The 22,005-nt window shown below is 38.7% G+C and overlaps 3 protein-coding genes across 4 annotated transcripts in view; 1 reads left to right on the forward strand and 2 right to left on the reverse strand.

The window, feature by feature from the left end:
• LOC121874496 overlaps nucleotides 1-12,052 on the reverse strand; it is a 33,860-nt gene extending 21,808 nt beyond the window's left edge. The window contains exon 1 of the mRNA XM_042378641.1: nucleotides 11,776-12,052. Within this exon, the coding sequence (XP_042234575.1) occupies nucleotides 11,776-11,814 (39 nt within the window). The 5' untranslated portion in view covers nucleotides 11,815-12,052. The remainder of the gene's footprint in view (nucleotides 1-11,775) is intronic.
• A 476-nt stretch (nucleotides 12,053-12,528) lies between these two features.
• Nucleotides 12,529-18,914, forward strand: LOC121874498. Its single transcript, XM_042378643.1, has 3 exons — nucleotides 12,529-12,647; nucleotides 17,333-17,554; nucleotides 18,362-18,914. The coding sequence occupies exons 1-3, from the start codon at nucleotides 12,645-12,647 to the stop codon at nucleotides 18,542-18,544; spliced, it is 408 nt and encodes a 135-aa protein (XP_042234577.1). The 5' UTR covers nucleotides 12,529-12,644; the 3' UTR covers nucleotides 18,545-18,914.
• Nucleotides 18,915-21,282: 2,368 nt separating this feature from the next.
• LOC121874499 (phosphoribosylformylglycinamidine synthase-like) overlaps nucleotides 21,283-22,005 on the reverse strand; it is a 57,258-nt gene continuing 56,535 nt past the window's right edge. For both annotated transcript variants that reach the window (XM_042378644.1, XM_042378645.1), the window contains one exon: nucleotides 21,283-21,942. In XM_042378644.1, the coding sequence (XP_042234578.1) occupies nucleotides 21,749-21,942 (194 nt within the window). In that variant the 3' untranslated portion in view covers nucleotides 21,283-21,748. The remainder of the gene's footprint in view (nucleotides 21,943-22,005) is intronic.

Raw genomic sequence — 22,005 nt, forward strand, 5'->3', positions numbered from 1 at the left:
GAACATATTACAGATTTTTTCTTGAGTGGTTACCATCCTATTGCCTTTGAGAAATAAATGAAGTACAGTAAACCCTCGATAACTCAACATTTCATATAACTTGGCAAGGATATGGTCTCGGAAAGTATTATAGTATAACTCGGGAAATGCCGAGATATATAAAATTATCTTGGAAAATCTCGGCATATCTGGAGCGTAAGATTAACACCACGCAGGACGCTGGGAGGCTAGGTTGCGCTCCAAGTGCAAGTCAGTCTGCCGCTTGTCATTGTTGCGGTTGGGTGTGTGCGGCTTGTCTCTCCACATTTTGTTCTCTGCTTGTGTTTTCCCTTATCAAACATCACTGATATGGTGTCTGTACCTTCAAGGAGCTATAGGAAGGACATGAAGCTCAAGTGCCCGAGTCTTCAGGATAAAAATAATGTGTTAGACCACGTGGATGCTGGCGCATCCATGCATATGATGTGTGAGGAGTTTGGGATAAAGTCCAGCACATTTTGCGATATAAAAAAGAATTGGGACAAGATTCGGAAGCACTTTCTAACTCTAGAGGATGCTGGTAGCTCAAAAAAGTGCAAAAAAGAATTAAGCCAGCAAAATTTATGGAATTAGATCAAGCTGTGAAGTGGTCCCTCAATTAACAAACACAATTGGTTCCAGAAGGTCGTTTGTTAACCGAAAATTTCGTTAACCGAATCCATTGTTTCAATGGAATATTGGGTAATTGGTTCCAGCTCACCGAAAAGCACATACTACAAAGTAAAAAAAAAAAAAAAAATGCAGTAAAGTACACTTACTTTGAGGTGTGAATGTAGAAGGCTCTGGTTGATGATGATGATGGGAATTAGAAGTGGGGGTGGAGGAGAAGGGAGAAGAGAAGGAAGTGGGGATGAAGGAAAAATCACATTCTAGGGGACCCATGCTTGATGCAGTCATTTCACCAATAAAATTTTAAGTTCACTAGGTCTAATTCAAAATTACTTTCTTTAAATCAACATTGCACTGTGCTATATATTGTCAATATGTTAAATAAACTTCAGAATGACCAATAATTGTACCGTAAAAACATAAAAATACTCTGTGTTCAAGAGAGCCACAAGCGAGATGTTTCCTCCACTGAACAGAGACACAAACTGATGCCTTGGTGGGTGAGTGAAGTGGCTGATGGGCACACCAAAAACTAATTCCCTGTACTACAATTATGTTAAATAAGTGTTAAAATGACTAATAATTTTAATATAAAACTTGGAAATATATTGAATAACACAACCTTCTTGATATTTACTCCAATGGAAACGAATATAAGCCCCAGAACCGATTACTGTATTGACGGACTAATCTTCCAGCTGGTGAGCAAGCCAAAACATATTGACACGTTTTCGTAAGAATTTCATTTACCGAATTTTTTTTCGTTAACCGAAATGAAGATTCTTATGGAAGGGAACTCATTAGCCAAAATTTCGTTAACCGAGGGACCACTGTACAAGTGGTACAAGTAGGAACGTGCATCAGGCATCAATGTACATGGCGTGGTCATTCAAAATGCCACAGCTCGCTTAGCACAGCATCTTAAGATACATGGCTTCAATGCAAGTTCTGGTTGGCTTTTCAATTTTAGAAGTCGTCATTGTTTGGTTAACAAGAAAGTTGTTGGCGAGTCTGCCAGTACTGATGAAGGAAGTGTTGAACCCTTCAGGAAGCATCGTGAAAATTATTGAAGACGCTCAGTTATTGGTCAGCCAGATATAAAATGCTGACGAAACAGGCATTTTTGGAAGGCTCCACCATCCAACACCCAGGCTTCCAGGCACGAGACACACGTAGCTGGCAGGAAGATGGCAAAGGATCGTGTCTAGATTCTTGTCTGTGCCAATGCTGACGGCACCCACCGGCTGACACCGATGGTTGTGGGAAAGGCAAACAAGCCCTGGGCTTTAAGAAATATCATGAATGCCTGACCAGTGATATACAAGGGGAATAAGACTGCCTGGTTCACTCGCAACATCTTCCACACCTGGTTTCACAGCCACTTTGTATCTGTCATCATCACGTATCAGAAAGAAGTGCTGGGTATTTCGAGGGATAATGTGAAGGCCATCCTGCTCCTTGACAATGCCCTTGCACATTCTGCTATGGAGGAGCTTGTGGGACTTGGTGGTCAAATCAAGGTCTTGTGTCTTCCTCCCAACATCCCCTCCTTAATACAGCCAATGGACCAGGGAGTGATAGAGGCCTGCAAGCGACACTACAGATATATGTACCAGGAAGAGTGTCTTGTGGTGCTGGAGGATGAGGGTGGCATGGAGGCTGACATGAGGGGAGTTCTCACTTTGGAAAATTACAAAGCCTACAACTTCCTTAATGCAGTGCTTAACTGGGCAGAGGCATGGAAAAGCCTTAGTGTAACTACCCAAGCCAATGCGTGGAACATTCCGAGAAAAAATTCCAGATGCCAGGAAAATTGCAGGGAAGGGGGAACCTTTTTCTAGGTTTGAGAGATGAAAATCACGCACCTTTTCCAGAAATTGAGAAAATTTTTCCGGTACCTGGAAAATTCGAGAAGATTCTGGGGATGGAGGAAATTTTTCCAGGTTCAAGAGATGATTGATGAACAATTATGGGCAATTTCTGGAACTTCTGAGTTCATTTTTCCATTACCCAAAAATTTCTGGAAAATTTCCGGGGATGAGGGATATTTTTCCGGGTTAAAGAGATGATGTAATGGACAATATCTGGAACTTCCGAGAAAGTTTTCCGTTACCTGGAAAATTCTGGGGATGGGGGATTTTTTTACGGTTTTGAGAGTCGTCTCGTTACCCGGAAATCTCTCATTCCCGGAAGTGCGCCTCGCCAATTGTTCCGGCTAACTGAGATATCCAAAGGTGGGCAAGCGCAACTTTTTTTTTGCGCCGCAACGGTAACTCTACTGAAATAGTTGCGCCGCAACCATTTTCAAAAAATTTCGGCGCAACTGCAACTTTAAAAAAAATTAAATAAACAAATACTAAAAATTTGTTTTGCCTATTTACAAGTAAAACAAAATATAATTGATATAAAAAAGTTAATATTATCAATATTTTATTACAAAATTACAAAAATTCACTGCCACTGGCCCCAGTCTCAGTGGACTGGCTGTCAACAGTCTCAGTCACTTCAACTTCCATGTCCTGGTCGGCAGGATCACTGTTGCCCGCCACAGACTCCTCCTCGTCACACATCGATCCATAAAACTAGTAATAACAAGAAACAAAACAACAAGAAACTGACGCCTTAACTGCAGTGCTACTGACTGCCTGACTGGTTATGATATGAATCATTCCTCCCTCCCCTTCCCTCGCTGTAGTTGCCAGATTTCACCTTTCACATTAACTCTAGTTTCTAGAGTTTATGTGAAAGATGAAATCTGGCAACTACAGCGAGGGAAGGGGAGTAAGGGAGCGACAGGAGGGGAGGGGGGGTCTCATCTGGTTTACAGTTCAGAAATATGCTGCCCGACCTGTATCATGTGTATGCCGAATCATTCCGACAGAAACAGAAATTTTCGTAATGCGCAGCTCTAGGGATGCCCGTTTGTTTATGCGGTCTTAATCCAATTTTCAATTATTGACGAAAAATTTTGTGCCTTGCGCTTGAAAATGCTTATAAAAGTTGTGCCTCAACCAGTTCCGCAACTCTCTAGAAAAATGTGCGGAGCAACTGCACGCACAACCAAAAAAGTTGCGGCACAAGTTGCACCGCAACTTTTTGTGGCGCAACTGCCCACCTCTGGAGATATCACTACAGTACTATGTATATACCTCAGGTAAAAAATAAAGCAATTCAAGACATCTTCAGGTCATAATACCCTCACCCCCCATAAAGGTTCACTTCCACCAACAACACTCAGCCCACAACACCCACATTTTGCTACACACACCAACATTACCCACATTGTGCTACACACACCAACACCACCCAAACATACACCCCTACATCACACACACACAAATACGCCATCCAACAACCACCCACACACCCTCCAACACCACCCACACACCTCTACATCACCAAAACACCCCCAACACCACACTCACCCTACATCACCCACACCATCACCACCTCCACACATTACACATCCCAACATTACACACGCACGCATGCATGCATACACAGACACACACACACACACACACACACTCTAACGTATGCATCACCAGCCTGGTCGTCTTCTCTCAACTCCATCCAACAGCGTCGGCTAGAGAAGGTACAGAAAAGGGCCTGCAGAATCATGCTCGGCGCAGACAACTCCGGCTATATCAACGCTCTCTCCACCCTGGAAATGCCATCTCTCAGTGACCTCTACCACCAAGCACTAGCAAGGTTTGGCAGTGGGCTACTGCACCTCCTCGTCATCGCCACCTCCTGCCACCGGCAGTCCTCCACCCACCTCGCACAGTCCGCCACTACAACAAAATTCAGCCCATAAGAGCCTGCACTGATAGATATAAGAATAGCACCATCCCATCTATTGTTAAAATAATAAACAACTCCTAATTTATGTACTGTACAGCCCTGTAAATGTATTCAATGCATATCATTATGTCTAAATCAAATGTAAGTTTGTATATTTTCAGCCACCGGCTGCAACTCTATTAATAAACCGTTTAGTATTATTATTACACACACACGCACACACCAACAACCACTCACCCCCTCCCCCCCACACACACACCAACAACCACTCACACCCCCCCACACACACACACACACACACACACATTCCAACACCACTCACACACCTCCAACAAGGTAATTAAGATAGCAAGCATGAGGAGTGGGGGTCTTATTGTATGACACATCTGCGTGTGTGTGACTGCATGATAACGAGTTAACTATCAGCTGTTGAGGAGCGATTGGCAACATTCATTTCCACTTCATATTTTAAAATTTTATGTAACGTAATGTTGAAGTGATAACAACTTTGCTCATTTAACTTATACCGGTACTTATAATAATCTCCCTAAAAATACTTTAGGTTTCGTGTTTACTCAAAACATCTTCAGGTCCTGAGACCCTCCAAACCCCCACCCAAGAAAGGGTGACCTGACATTCCATCAGGTCAGTAATATGAGACCACTAATCCCCCACCCTACCTCCACCTGACATTGCATCAGGTCAGGTCAGTTACACGAGACTCACTAATCCCCCACAGCTCCATGGGAGTGGAAAATAACAGTCTTTGCTCTAACATATAGCTTCATTCATACCCATATCCTATAGATTTTCAATTTTTAAATATATTTATACTGTATAAACAAACTTTTAGATAAACTATTCTGGATTATTATAGTAAAGAAATGGAGTTTCTAACTTAATTAGAACCGCATTTAAGGACTCCAGTAGTTTAGACTTGAGGAAAACATCCCCAGCACCCAGAAACGTTTCGGGGAAGTGGGCTAGTGTCTGCCTGTGCAAGAGGTCTAGTTTAGACACTCGGAAACTTTTCTCAGTAACCGGAAGAGATTCCCAGGATAAGGAATTTTTCTGGGTTTGAGAAAGTCGTCTGGTTAGCCAGAAATCTCTCATCCCTGGAGGTACTCTGCACCAATTGGTCCGGCTAACGGCGATGTCACTACAGTACGGTAAATGTGAGGAATAAATAAAAATACTACTACAGTATACCAAGAAATGCTACAACAAAAATTACTGCATTGCCAAACCAGTAAATAAAATCCAAATGAAAGTTTAACATAAACGCCATTTGAATACACTCCCTGCCAGATACCAGTGGGGACAATACCTCTGCCGATTCCCTGGCAAAGCCTCTTCCTAACACTGCACCCTCCTTCGCTCCCCCCTGAGATAGCTAACTCGTGTGCAACTACCAAACAGGGAGGTACTACCGCCTGGGAAGATATTGGAAGCATAATGTATTGTCTAATGGTAGACCCTTCTGCCATATGGCATGACAAAAATTGTAACCGAGTCCCAGGTTGCTGATTTGACTTTCTGCTTCATTTACACACAAGTGCAGGGTCTCAATTGTTTCTCTTACTACTGTACTGACAACACAACATACTGTACATATATTGTCTCTCACTTTTGATCTTTTTTTAATTTGTTGTATTTCTTTATGGTTCTTTATTATTATTACAGTAATCCAGCGTTTTTTTTACTACGGTTTTGACCATTTGCATTTTTTACTCAAAAATTATATATATTGTACAGGTATATAAAATAGCCTTTAAAAACAAGAATTTAAATTTCGCGCCATTTTCGATATTCCGTTGTGGTGCGGCAAACAGACGACACCTTTTCCCGCCTCAGACACCCGCAGCTCCGAGAAGCCTCAGTCCACACGTGCCTACCATACTGTGAACACTACTGTGATTACCTCTTCTGTTTGTCCTTCCACGTGCATTCCATATGGCTCCGGGACATTAGCCAGCCTCATCAAAGGCAAATATTACTAGCAAAGACTCTAAAGTGACCAAGAGATCATGAATAGTGATGACCTTAACAGAAAAAACAGTTTTATTGGACAAGCTCAGAGGTGGTATGAGCTATGGCTCGAGATGTGGTGAAGACTGACAATTCTTTTGTGTCTTTTGTCAGAATACAAGTCTTCAAGTGGAGGAATGTGGGTGGAAGAGGACCGGCTGGCTGGCGTGACTACGTGAGGGCAGGCAGACGCCAGGACAGCAGGGAAAGGCTGGCAATGCGGGTGTTGCCGACCTCAGCGAAATAAAAAAAATTTTAGTTACTTGTAAATAACATTTTTTTTGTATATAACTGTGTTTATTATTTCCATTATTATACTACAATATGATAAGTTTAAAATAATGATGTTAGTAAATGCCGGTACAGTGCAACAGTGATCAGTGTGACCACTGGGCAGTGAGTGGAGAGCATGAACCTACCTGAGCTGTTTGGTGGCCACAGGTACAGCAATTCCTAAAAGAGTATTCGGGGTTTTGGCTTTTCGTAGGGCTTTCAGGAACGTAATTCCCACGAAAAACACAGGATTACTGTATTATTATTATCATTATTATTTTATTATTTAATTTTTAATTTTATATTTTTATTAAAAATGTTATTCACAGTACTATGAATAATTATTATTACTATCATTATTACATTTTTGCCCCCCAGGCCCCGATGTGGGTCAGAGACCTGTGCCCGGGTGGGCTAATCTAAAAAAAAAAAGTGTTTGTCCTTAGGACATTCATTAATATTACCTTTTTCACAATTTGCAAGAAGGATGGAGTGTGCAAGTAACTGAGTAAAAATAAATTAAGAAAGTTACATATACTGTATCTACCCGAAAATACAAGCTGAAAAACAACCATAACACCTCACAGCATGGACAGTGGTTACAGTGATGAGTTTAACCTGGATACAATGCCACCAGTGATGTTAACAAATGCAAATGGGAAGAGAGAGCTGTCTGTAAATTTTCATTTGTATCAGGTATTTGTAGATTGAAAAATAAATGTTGCAGGTATGACACTAATAGATTGTACAGTAATGCTCTTAAGAGTTCAGAAATGGTTACTGCTTAGCTTCCTCTGAAGAGTTAGGTGTCTGCCATAAAGACGTTAATTGTCTCAGGTTATCATCAGTACAGTACAGTAGTTATAAACCGAGATTTTATATTTACACTAATTACTTTTTTAATTAATAAGAAATATTAATAATGTGTTTAGGGAAGCAATAACATATTTTTAATTCTGTGGTTGGGTGAGGTAGAATTTAGCCTCATGGAGACAGCAACTGGGGGGATTCATTAGCTTATGGGAGACCACAACTTCACATATAGGATACAAGTTGATTTTTTTTGCCATTATTCAGACAAAAAGGTGCACCTTATATACCGTAAAATACGATAATTAAATTTTCATGACTTAAAAAGTATGCCGTTCACTAAATACAGAATTGTCACACAAAGGTTTCAAGCCTGGGAGATGAGATCTGGGCACTTGAAGCCTGAGTCCAGTAACACATCGACCGGTAAGTTAGTAAATAAGTAAGTACAGTACTGGATGTTAGTAATCATGCTAGTTTCCTCTGTTATTAATTTTTGGCTTTCCTGCCAAAAGCCTCCCTGAGTTACAAACACCCGTACAGAATTGTACATGAACATGACCTAAACATCACACGGTTCACTAAAATAGCAAGAATGACAACAAATTTTCTGGGTTACTATAAAGAACAATGTTATAATTCTACATGTCGGGTTGGATTCTACTCATATTTTTTTTGTGAAAATAACATAGTTCTGAGTTACCAACAAATCAACTTAAGATCAGGGTCCAGGAACGTACTGGGTAACCCACTCCTAACTCGGGGATCTCCTGTACTGTACCAGCAAGGTTGGCAACTCTAAGATTAACTACCTTGCTGGTTATCATGAGGCAGTGTTCCTGAGTACATTACATACTGATTTACCAAAAATAGCAAGCAGGTCTTGCGCTGCCATGCCTTTTGCCATTCAGTGAATTAAAATATAATAATTCAATTACGAATTTAACAGAAATGAACCACTTTACAGTCACTTAAAATTAGACATGGTCTTGTAATTATTTTGTCAGTTTCTTAAAGTAGCAAAAGTGTGAATGCAAACAACCTCCTTGCCATGTTTAGGTACTAATATTAAGAACATAGGAACATAAGAAAGTGGGATACTGCAGGAGGCCGACTGGCCCATACAGGGCAGATCCCTTTCACACCCATCCCAGCACTTCCATGTGCCTATCCAACTTCGTCTTGAAGCTCCCTAGCGTCCCCGATCCTACTATAGCTCTCGGTAGCCTATTCCACATATCCACAACTCTATTACCAAACCAGTGCTTGCCTATATCCTTTCTGAATCGGAATTTATCTAATTTAAAACCATTTGTTCTAGTTATTTCGTTATTACTGAGCTTCAGAACATCTTCCATTTTACCCTTGTTAATCCCACTTACCCACTTGAACACCTCTATCATATCTCCCTTAACTCTACGCCTCTCTAATGAATGCAAGCCTAAGCTTTTCAGTCTTTCTTCATATGGAAGGTTTCTAATATTATGGATAATTTTTGTCATTCTTCTTTGTACTCTCTCCAAAGAATCTATGTCCATTCTATAATAAGGACACCAGAATTGAACCGCATAATCCATGTGTGGCCTCACTAATGCTAGGTAAAGTTTCAAGATAACGTCAGCAGTTCTGTAACTCACAGACCTAGATATGAACCCAAGAATCCTGTTTGCCTTGTTGCGAACGCTAATACTACATTGTTTTCTAGGTTTCAAGTCGTTGCTAACAAATACACCTAGATCTTTTTCACAATCTGAGTTTTCTATTTCTGTGTTACCTAGTTTATACTTAACGTTTGTATTCGTCTTCCCTATCTGTAGTACCTTGCATTTATCAGTATTAAAATTCATTTGCCAGTCTACTGACCACTCATGTAAGGTATCTAGATCTCTTTGAAGGTGTTCAAAGTCACTGTCTGAATTTATCACTCTCCCCATTTTGGTATCATCTGCAAATTTACTAATCCTACTACTGTAGTTATACCTAAATCAAGATCATTAATGAATATAACAAACAGCAGAGGGCCTAATACAGATCCCTGGGGAACTCCGCTTTTGACCGCACCCCAGTCTGACTTTAATCCATTTATGCTGACTCTTTGTTTCCTACCAGTTAACCATGACCTAATCCATTTTAATAATGATCCACCTATTCCATGTGCTTCTACCTTCCTTATTCTTTTTCCTAATTCCAGCATTAAATTTGCATGTTCTGCATAGAAAAATGTGTCAATACCCTGTACTGTAATTAGAAAACACTAGCTCTTCAACTCAGCCATACAAATGGTTTTTCTAGAGGTAATTTCTATTCTCTATTCACTGCTGATAAAATTTTCTTGTCCAAATATTTAACATTTTAGTTTGGGCCCAATTCCCCTCCTTCAGTATTAATAACCCTCTAAGTGGACAGAACTTTATCTTTATCTTATTTTTTATCAATTTTGAGGGTTAAAGTGGTTCTTTCACTGTTTACAGCAGCAGTGTTACAATTGTCCTTCCTTTCCATGGAAAATTGTGGCAGTGTTAGAAACACCAACCTAAACTAATCTATCATACCTTACCTAACCTCACTTTGTGGGATACATTACAGGTATTATTATTGGAGGAGAAATGGTCCTTAACAAAAATATAAAATGTTTGCACAAGATATTGTAGAAAATAAAAAACACCTCTAAAAAACTACACCTCATTTCTATGTTGAGGGGCAGGTGTGTTATGTATAATAGCTGAAAATATTTTTAGGTATAATCCCCTACAGGCAAACCAACTAAACTTACATAATTGCCAACATTTTCCTTGACAAAAATTGAAGGACACCTTTGAGGGTGAACTGGGCATTCAAAGACTTTTTCCAATATAAGTAAATTTCTTATTACCTTCTAATTTTGCTATACCCTGTATTCTTTGTTTACCTTATTTACCTAATGGCCACACACCAGAGGCAGCCATGTAAAGGGAAGAAGGCCAGTGGCCTGTGTAGGATCTCTCTGTTTTGTTTTGTTTTAAACATTTCACCACTTATCAACTTACTAGCCATTCAAACGGATATACTATCCAGTGTTAGTACAGACCTGTAATGTTCAGTAGTGAGGGTAACACTGAATGACCTTTTTCATGTGTGTCTGGTCCGAGGCTCAAACCTTTGACATACTTGTGAGAGATATGCTTAAGCTGGTGTCTGTGCCATAAGTCTAGCACCCTCTGTGTTAATACTTAAAAAAAAATTAATTACTAAATGATCTAAAATAGTAAATTACATAAATCTTGTAAACCCTACCAAAACTTACTAATGTGCTTCAAAAACTTTACAAGATCATTAAGTTTGGTTTAGCAGGTTTGTTTTTCCTGTCTACAATGATGGTTTAGACACCAAGTGGCCCTGAGGAAGCCTTGTTGACAAGATGATAAGGTTACATTTGCGATGCTTTACATGCAAGTTTATATTGTCCTTGTCTTTTAAATCTAGACACTGGATATGACAAAATTAGGAGTAATAACTTTCTGTCTTCTGCAAAAAAGTCTTTTAACTGCACTCATTAATGTTTCTGAGAAGGCTATCCCAGCTATGCTTATTTGCCTGACACTCAGAGAAAACCTGCATTGTCCCGTGTGTCACCACCAAACATCACACGTTTCCTCCGTGTACTCTGGTTTCCTCCTCAATTAACACTGGACAATAAAGTTCATGAAGTAACTAAAAAGAGAACGGCTGCCTAAATGGCCAGAAAGCTGATATGTGGTGAAATGTTAAATTAAACAGGTCAAGGGGTAGTGGCCTTCATTTTACACTTTGTTCTGTAAGATGAGCTGAAATATGAATGGTAAGTAGGCACAAGGAAATATTTACCATAAAATCATATTATAAGGAAATCACTTAGGATATTAACAACAAATTGTGGTTCTATTAATCAATTTGTTCTGAATAAAACAGATCATTTAAATTTCACACAAAGAACTGGTACCACAATATGGGGAACACATCTCTTGTCCTGGTCCCAATGTCTAATCTAAAGTCAAAGGAAACACAATTAATGTAATATATTTGCCATGAAGCATAATACAGTGCTTGGCTGGGCACGAGGTAACCCTCAGCTTGTGAGGGAAAGCTACATAGGGATTTTATTGTCAGGGCTTGAGGAGGTCAATGCTCTTTAGCTAAGGCTCTAGGCCAATTTATTGCCCATTTCCTCATATTAAAGTTACAGTGGTTACTTACCTTGCCGAAAATTGGCAGGTTGGGAGTGTCTGACTCCATAGTATGGCCAAAAACTGGAGTGTGAGGGAAAGGTGTGTGGTGGTCTAGTCTGGTCTGGCGTAACTCAGCTACAGCTTCCACCAGTCGCCATCAACACCAACCTGGTCATTTTCTTTTATAATATTAATACATTACTAAAGGGGTGGATATCAACTGTTAGTGTTGTTGTCTAAGTTTATTCTCAAGACGATACACTGTACAGGTGAAGCAGTTAAAGTTATTCACTCTGTAAAATGCATTAAAGTGATTTTTTTTCCGAATAGGGAATTACATATCTTTTAATGTTAATATAAATTATAGTTCAGCATATGTATACTGAAAATACTTCTTATAAATAACTTTAAATACTTATTGTTTTCTTACAGAAGAAACACACATGAACAGTCTAATAATTATGGATTTTATGAAATAAAGTTTCTTTACTGGCATGTTTGTATTATTTGTGGTTGAAAACGCTGATTTTTATGAAGTTCATTGAATGTTATGAAATACACTTTAATACAAACTTATAGAGAAAGCTAGATAGGTATAATAATGCTGCAGTAATGTTAATCCCAAGTCATGGACGAGAAATGAAATTCAACAGTACTGTACAAATAAAATCAACTAAAATTGTTATTTCCTTTTAAATATTACTAATAAATCACCTTATATATTAATATATTTGATACATTTAAGAAGAAAGTGACTGTAATGGTTAAGATATTTAAAATTTATGATAAATTAGAGTTGGTGTGAAGTGAGGAACTCGGACCGCCGGACGCCTCCGTGTTGTTGACGAGGCACAAGTGAGTGAGACCAGCCAGTGACTGAAGTCCTTTCTCGCTATAATGGTGAGTTTCTCCCATAGTTTGGAGTAAAATTGTGTTAACTAGTACTAATGATTAGCAGGATGATATAGAAAGGCTTAATGAAATACATTGAAGACGTAATATAGATAGGAAAAAATGGTGAAGTGCAACATTGACTCTTGGTTCGGTTATGGGTAAACTAAATTTGGATTGTCATTCATCCTTTAACTCTAAGTTCTTATTCACATTTCCCGGACATTCTCTAAAGACACAGTTTCACCAAGAAAAAATGTAAACGGTATTTTTAATATTTCAATTAAATCTTAAAACCAATTGGATATATTGTACAGTAGTTATAAGAAACACCAGCTCCTCGACCCAGCATGACACTGGGTTTATTGTAGAGGTGATTTTAAAGGTAATTTATGAGAACACCGCTACCACCAGAAGAAGTTGTTCGATTTCGTTCTTTTTTTCCACAGATGTTCTTATCATTATAGTTAGTATTTTAAAAGGTGAAATTTTTATGGTATTGCAGTTTCATTCCCAATTGGGTTAGAGCATTTTTTTATTTCTAAAAAATTATTCATTTCCGACGGAAATAAAGGTCAAATATGGATGAATAACATCAAATACCATGGGGAAAACCTAGGTTCTTTTTATATTAGTGCACCGTTCTGTCAAACCTAACCTAACCTACCCTGGTTAGGATGAATTTTGGTGATTTTTTAACACATTTCTAATAACAGAAAAACGGTGCACAACGCTATAAGTGACCAAACCTAGATTTCTGGTTAAAAACCAATTGGTAGTGAATATGCAATTTTACCACTAGGTTTAGGTTAGGCTAGGCTAGGTTAGGTTAGGTTTGGATAGGTTAAGTTAGGTTAGATTTTGTTTGTCTTCTCCTCCACTCAAAACTCCAGAATTTCCATGGGTCCCCCATGAAGGTAAAGTTCGGATAAAGTTTTAGTTTTGGTCATCTTAGGAATATAACTTTTGAAATCAGTAGTTTAGACAGTTCTAAGACACTTTTCTTTGAAATTTCCCTCGCAAATAACCTGACCTGATCTCCTAACTAGTGGGAGGGGGGAAGAGCCCCCCACGGCATGTGTAAGTCATTTGTGGGGGAAACGTTATAGAAGAAAAGTGTCTTGGAATTGTCTAAACTATTGATTTCAATACTTAAATTCCTAAGATTCCCCGGATGACAAACAAAAATAATACCCAAATTCGAATGAAACACCAAATGCCATGAATTCTGATAAAAATGAATTGGTAGTGAAACCAAAGATTTTGCCCTTTTTATTGTAATTTTCAGTATTTTTTGGTAGTTTTCTATCTATCATCATAAATCACCTGTAGTGGGCAGGTTATGAAGGATAAGGGAAATTGTGGAGTATGATACGTAGTGAAAACTATTCATATGACGCTCTAATGATGTCTCTATGTGCTTTGTATGTGAAGAAGTTAATTATTTTTTTATAAATACTCCTCCCCAAAATCTGCAGAGTCAGCGCATGTTGTTGTCTACTGTTTGTTTACAACCGACTCGCTCGGTCCGAGCGTACTCTCTTGTTCTGAAAAAATGTAAATTTACACTTTAAATCTTCAACAAAGTTGCTTTCATTGGTACCAGAAATCAAAATAAGTACTGCTAGGAAGTTAGGTAAGGTTAGGTAGGTTTCTTTGTTTGGTTAGGTCAGGTTCTCGTAAATGTCGCTTCTAGTGATAAGAATACCTGTGGAAAAAATTAACAAAATCAAACAACTTGTGGTGGTAGCAGTGTTCTCATACATTGCCATTTTTAATGCTGTTTTTTCACTGTTGGTAACTGTCTCTTGTGCTAATGGCCAAGGAGGTTGAATGGATGGAGGTAGTGTTGGCTGTGTATGTAACGGAGGCACATGCAGCCAGGCCGCCATCTTGGTCAAGGCAACAAGGCCACAGCTGCCGCAGCTACTTACGAATGAACGTTGGTTACAGATAACTCTGCAGGATATATACTATTGTTCTATTTATTATGCACATTATAGAGGGATCACCCAAGGAGGATGAAGTCATTGAGAGAAACGCACTGCCATATTGGTAAAGGCATCAGTCACACTCGGTGACTTCACTTGAGGCAGCTGGTGCCGCCTCCCTTCATTCAACCTCCTTGCTAATGGCCCATTTCTCCTTCAGTATCAATAATCCTCTTAAGTGGGAAGGGTATTGAAGAGAGAGGGACAATGTGGGGTTAAACTGTGTAAAATATAATATTTCATCATATTTTTAGGGTTCGTTTTTCTCTCCCTGTTCTCGGCAGTGTTAAAATGTGCAACCTCTCGACAGTAAATTGCAGCAGTTACAAATATTAACCTAACCTAACTTAACCTTCTATCTAAGCTTACCTGTCCTAACCCTACTCTAAACTAACCTCAACTTACCTTACCTAACCGAACCCAACCCCACCCCAACTTACCTTACCTAACCTAACCTAGGTAATAGTGGAGGAAATTCTTATCACCAGACTTGGCTTATTTGGATTATAGAAAGTAATATAAAAACTTTTTCCTTGAATTTTAAGTTTTTGTTTTTTCTTCCACCCTTTGATCATAAAGTACCTTTAGCCGGCTGGGCTTGAAAAAAAGAGAGAAATTATGGGGTGAAACATGGCGAAAAAATGATCATATGGTAGTAATAAATGTCTCGACATATTTTGTAGGCGAAGAAATAAATTAATTATTAGTGTAAATATGGGGGTGTCAATTCTCCTGTGGTGACTGTTGTGCTGGTCCGCTTATAAGATACTGTATAAGAGAATGAATCCAGCCTTTTCAACATGTACAAAACAGGATCAGCATCATATGGTTGAGAATGAATTCCATATTAGGGGTTTAGATACCTTACATTTTAATTTAGAGTTGCATTGGATTCGAAGTTAACTTTGTTCCGATTGTTATTGATATTGCACAAGGGTATGCATTGGCTCATGAACGCAATTATGGCGTCTTCTACTGGAAAATCCATAAGATATCATAAGTCATCTGCGCTTGTTGAGGTTCAAGACCATGTTAAAGACTAAATGAGTATGTGATCACTGACTTCTTGGAAGGACGTGCAAGTGTCCAAAATGTGACCGGGAAGTGACATTCAGTCAACATTATTTGTTTCAGTTTAACAAGTAGCCTCATTATTAAGCTTAAGTTCATGCTGCTGCTAAACGATTTTATGATGGGAGTCTGCCCTTGGTTAAGAAATTAGGTAGGTTACATCTGGTTCTGTTAAGTAGGTTAGGTCAGGTACTGTAGGCTCTCCAAATTATATCATGAAATTTTAGTGCAATTCCAAGTTCCTTCGGGTGATAACCTAACTTAAATTATTCCAACCTAACCTTACCTAACTAACAGGTTTGGATAGATTTAGTTAGGATAGCTCTTGTTTTTTTAAATAGTATACATGTATTGTAGCTGTATCTCGTAAGTCATTCCTCTGATGTATCGCATGCAATCTTTAAGGTAGTCACAGCAAAGTGATGCTTTAAACAAGTGAGGTTGATTTGGCTCATAATGAAAGGATGGTAAACTTGTGTTGTCTTTGGGAAATAATATCTTTATTTAGTACAGTATAGTATACCTTGTATTATTAAGCACCAAGGAGAATAAACAGGACACTTGTCTAGCAGAGAGTCTTGCTTGAGGCGTGAAAAGGGGCATACAAAATACCCAATGTACAGTGATGTCCCCGTTAGCCGGAGTAATTGGTGCAGAGCTCTTCCGGGTAATGAGATGACTCAGGCCCGGAAAAAATCACACATTCCCAATAGTTTTCCATGTACAGTACTGGGAAAAGTTTTCCAAGAGTCTAAACTACAAATCTCTCATGGACAGACACTATAGCACATTCCTGGAATGATTTTGGGGAAGTTTTCCAAGATTCAAAGCGAGTCTAAACTACGCATCTTATCTTCCACGGACTAACACTAAATTACATTTAGACTGCAGGGAAGAACAAAAATATTTACAGCTTGTAGAAAGGTGTATAAACTTTTATTCACAGTATCTGTTCTATTTGTGTTAGAGAGATAAATTTAGTACAATAATGAGAGTGAATAAATCCTCTACAAGACAGTTTCAATAAATGATCCTTAAACAAAATATTTTGACACAAGATAATGATGGGGACTCAATTCTTTTATGAATTAGGAAAAAATTGGAGTATGTTTCTGGAATTTTACAGAATTATGCATTATTTCATCATTGGAATTTGCTTCGAGAGCAGTAAAAAATTTGGAACTAATTGCCGGAAGTTTTCTCAGAATTTTACTGAATATGTTCCTGATTTTTTTTAGCTTTTATTTTGAATTCGGCAACATATGACCTAAGATGTTACATCACCAGGGATGTAATTACCACAATCTATCAAACAGGTTATTGGTAGCTATATGAATAAAAGAATAGGTGCCATTGGTTTCAGTAACCGTCATGGACTAGCTAAAAATTATCCTTTGGGAGTTTAAGTTATCTAGGACTGTTAGATTGCATAAATGGAAATGTTTACAGCAGGTTACTGTGCTTTTGCTAATTTTCCCTCTAAAGAATTTATGATTACTGTACCTGTAGTGTATTATTTGTTCTATAGTTTTTACTGCTTTGAATAACAAAGGTACCCTGTATTGTATGTGTTTTTTAAAGTTCTAAGGTAAGATGCATATTTCTTGATGATATTGGCTTAATTGTTTCTAGGCTCTTCCACCAAGTATAACAGTTAGCCCTATGGTGACACAAGAGGCGGACTATGGGTCAGAAATGGGCATGCTGCGTCGTGCCCCTGCTACATCAGCAGCACATCCCCTTGAGGCCTCAGAACGGTCGTACTACAAGCGTCAGGGTGAATTTAGAATGACATCTGCCAGTAGAGCTTTTGGAATCGGTTTTGCAACACATCTTCGACATGAGAGAGCTGCTGTAAGTTTATTCTCTCATCCTTTAAAGTTGTTTGTACATACAGTACTTTATGTAATTTTTCTGAAGTTTAAAACTAGAAAAATTCAGTAAAATTAATTTTTTTTTTTTATATGATTTAACGTCAGTATGGACAGTGAATTGCTTTGAAACATTGTGATGCATGTGGAGAGGAAAGATTCACTTTTTATACTTTGTGTGCAATTTTAAGGTACAAAGTGTGTAGATCATTTTGACATGATAATTCAGCCTCATCCTAGTGCCTTCTTATGCTTATTTACTTTTTCCCCTCTCACGGGGTTTTTCCTTTGATTTAGTCCATTTCTACCCATTTTTTTTAATGAGGAAAGAAAGCATTTGTCTTCCTGAGAAAAATTCATTGTTTGCTAGTTAATGTGCACAACCATCATCCAGTATTACCTCTGAATCTGTACGGCATGGAGCTGGGTCAGTCAAAAACAGCAAGTTGTGATGTATTCTCTCCCTCCCCCCATATCTTTTTACAGTTCTCATTTGTTTTTCCATTGTGTACCAGAATGCTGTACATTTCTGGCTTGTGTTATATAAGTAAACCTTTTATCCTTTTGCTTAATTTTTTGGTCTGATCCCAAATTTTGTAGTTTTAGTAGTACAGTACGCTATATTTTAAGCTACTACTACAGTACGTACTTGTGTAATTTAACTCGTAAGGTTTATATTTTCACCATACTGTATACAGATACCCCTACAGTACATGAACTGTATAGTGAATTGTTTAGTATAAACCATTACGGTTACATTTTTATTTTATTTTATTATTTTTATTTACAGGCTTCCTGGCCCGAGATAGGTCACCTAGGCTTCTTGCCAAAATCTAATGCCCATGTTCAGGCACTAACCGGCCAGGACTTGGACTTAGATTTCACAGACACCCTCGGCCGTGAACCAGAAGTAACACACAATCCTCATCTGTATATGGACAAAATGCAGCCACGGCCTCAATTTGGCATGTAGGGATGGGAATATTTGTATGTGAGAATTGAGTTAGTGCTCATTATATTATTCTTTTTCAAAAGTCATCAGATACTTTATTATATTGGAAGGAAAGGGTGCAACTTAAAAATTTGAACTACAGTATATGAAAGATTCTTAGTGTCAGAGGTGTGTGTAGTTTTAATCAGTATATCAGTAATTCTGGGTGTAAGTCAAGGTCACCTTTTAAGTTTAAAACATTTAAAAATTTTTGTTTTTGACTGCACTTACTGATGGACAGAGAACTATTTGAAGTTTGCAATAAAATGTTTGAAGCTGTGAAATAAAAGTAACAAAAAAATTATTGTATAAAATCCTTTCTAAAACCTTTGAATTAAACCTGAAGAATTCATAATCTTATATATTATCCACAATCTTACCTACTTTCCCACTTGTGTGTTGCTGGATCAAGAGATGGAAACTTAAGAAAAGGACTACTCAATCTACTACTACTACTTTTTTGCCACTGATCAACACTAGCTCATTGAGCAGTGGTTCATTTCTCTGTTACACACTGTTGGCAAGTACTAGTGCCAGAATGTATATGTCCTGCACCAGTGTTGGCCAAGTCTGTTTTTAATTTAATTCACATTTGGTATACTGTCAGGCAGATAATTCCAAGCGTTCACAATTCTTAGCTCTGACAATTTTCCATACTTAAGGTTTCTTAAATCCAAGGCTGTGACGTCTATAGGGGGTGGACATCTGCTCACTCCAGATACAAGCCCTTGATTGAGTGAAGTCATCTGAGGGGCTTATAAACATATTAAACCATCCTTTGCCCATCTGTATAGTATAAGCCAGACCCCATTCAGGACTCCCTAAATACACAGCAGAAATTATCTATACATAAGGTTTCCTACAGTCACCACATCATCACCCACCCACACGCATGCATGCACACACACACCCCAACACCACCCACACATCACCCCCCAATACCACCCACACCCCCTCCAATACCACATACCACCACCCATCTACTCAATCACTGCCCATACACCCCATCATCATACACATACCCTCCAACACTACCCCCACTCCTCCAATACCACCCACACACCCCCACACCGCCCTCTGTATCACCACTCGGGTTGGGAGTCCGCAACAAAGCACGCGTCATGAGTCGTGACCGGGCCTGTGGCCAGCCACTTTCTCCCTACTTCCAGTGATGTCATGGCATACAGGCAGCAGCCACACAGGTCTCTCGAGTCTGCTTGATGACTGTCCAGATAAACTGTCACGTGTATACTGTACCAGTAAATGTGAGGGCAAAAAAAAAAAATACTGCATTGCCATTTTGCAAGTATTTCACAGGACACAAGACCGAGAACAGCCGAGAGATCCCCACACTCATCCCCCCCTCCCCTTCCCGCTCTGCGAGCTAACTGCCGTGCACGTAAGGAATGTTTATTATCCTTGTTTTTGACCTGATAACTTTTTTTATTACACATTCTGTATGAACGATTGTGTGTGCACGTAACAAGAGTAAAAGAAAATGAATATTACGTATATTTACCTGAAATTACGAGTTGAACAATAACGTAGCTCACAGTTCAGCCTCGCCTGCTCTGACTGCTACTGGGTGGCGAGTCAGCAACTTGGTTACACGATTACATGACTTCTCCACGGATATTATTCCTCATTTAGGTTATTTCTAGTTCTCCCTCACTCAGCAATCGTTTTGCTAAACAGTCAGTTTTTCAGGAATGCATCTTTGCTTAACGGTGTTTCGTTACTATGTCGATAATGTCGCGTAGAATCGTTATTACAATTATGTTGTCAGTCAGACAGTACTACTTTGCTCTGCACAACACTATCCTTCGCCTGCCAAGTGATGTTGTACAACCACCGCAAAGCATCAGTCTCGCTTATGCCTCTTCAGTGTGGATGCCATCACGTGCTCTGTACCTTACCTAACCTACAACTTGTTTATGATGTTTTGCTCTACTTTGCCCATTGATATGACTTCAAAATGACCAGCAAATGATAGTTAGTACTGCTAGTTGCAAAAAGCAATGGAGAAGCATCAGTTTTACAGTGAAGATATTTGTTTTAAGTCACCACTGCTGCCCTCCGACCACTCATTTGTTTCACCTTTGGGCATCAGCGAGTACAATACAGTACTGTTTATCAAACTAAATATTAATTAAAATTTATTGTAGTTTATATCAATATGTACTGTACTGCAAAATATTCCTAAAGATTTTTACGATCATGCTTACAGTGTCTTAATTGTGATGCATGTTATGAGGGTGAAGAAAGGCTAGGAATGTAACCTGTTTCTTAAGTTTCACATAACATGCTGTTTACAAGAATGTAACCACAACATTAACTGAGAACTTACTGTAGGAATGATATTTAAAGACCTTTAAATGTTGATCAATGTCTGACCTTTATACTACAGCACTGAGTCCTTGCTCTCCTGTGACTAGACAGCAATCTGGCCTTGTGTCAGCTATAGTATCATTATATCACAACAAATATTCCATGGCGTCTTGACAAACTAGCCGTCAAAATTGGATGGACAAAAGCCAAATTGTATCGACTGCATCCCTACAGCTACAAACGGTTTACAGGGTGTTATTCAATGGTGGTGGGCACTAACCAATTGAATACATTGGGCTAAGCTTACCATTCTTGGAGGATTGCCATCCCAGATATTGCGGCAAATATCATTAAAAATATAAGTTTTGAGGTTTTTAGATGAAAGCATACAGTATCTTCCAACCATTTTATTAAATGTTATTTGTGAACATAATTTCATATTTCGTAATATATTTCAAATGATATACTGTATACTGCAGTGGGAAAATGCTTAAAATTATAACTTTAAACAAGTTGAATTTTAGGGATAAACTTTAACAAGGCTGCTTCCATCTAATTAAACTACTATACAATATATTACAGTATATGTAGTAACATTCAGATAATGTTTTCCTGCTATATCTTGCTACCAATATTCCAAGTCATTGAGATCCATGTCTTACAAGAGACCCCTCCATTACTACACCTTTCAAGTTGGGTAATACCACAATTTCTTATCTGTTTGTTTGAGTTATTTCTGCAACTATACATTTTCTTATTAGTTCCAAGTCTTATAGATGCTATCCTATTATAACATTTAACATTTTCCAGTAGGGTTCTTTTACAGTTATGGGTTTTCAAACAAAGGTCCTGTTATAACTAAGGGTTTTCCAAACACCAGTCAAAAGCATTCTGGAAGAGCTTGCTCCATGGGGCAGTGAGCCTTTGAGCTGGGGGTTGTGTGAAGAGGGGCGGGGCAAGGTAAGGCCACTGCCAGGTGAGGACACATCTCTCAGGATGAGGCATGAGGGCTAAGTGCCTCCCACAGGGAGATGTCACACCAGCCACGCCATCTACACAGTATAAAATAAAAACATGCCATAATGAATGAATACCCGGTAGATGTTCAAAGGAAA

Source organism: Homarus americanus, unplaced genomic scaffold (assembly GCF_018991925.1).
Source record: "Homarus americanus isolate GMGI-L3 unplaced genomic scaffold, GMGI_Hamer_2.0 scaffold11794, whole genome shotgun sequence".
Classification (NCBI taxonomy): domain Eukaryota; kingdom Metazoa; phylum Arthropoda; class Malacostraca; order Decapoda; family Nephropidae; genus Homarus; species Homarus americanus.

What these genes read in the sequence shown, in the direction of transcription:
- LOC121874498 (XM_042378643.1), top strand. An exon ending in TTCGACATGAGAGAGCTGCT is followed by an intron (nt 17,555 to 18,361) that starts GTAAGTTTATTC and finishes TTTTATTTACAG; the next exon opens with GCTTCCTGGCCCGAGATAGG.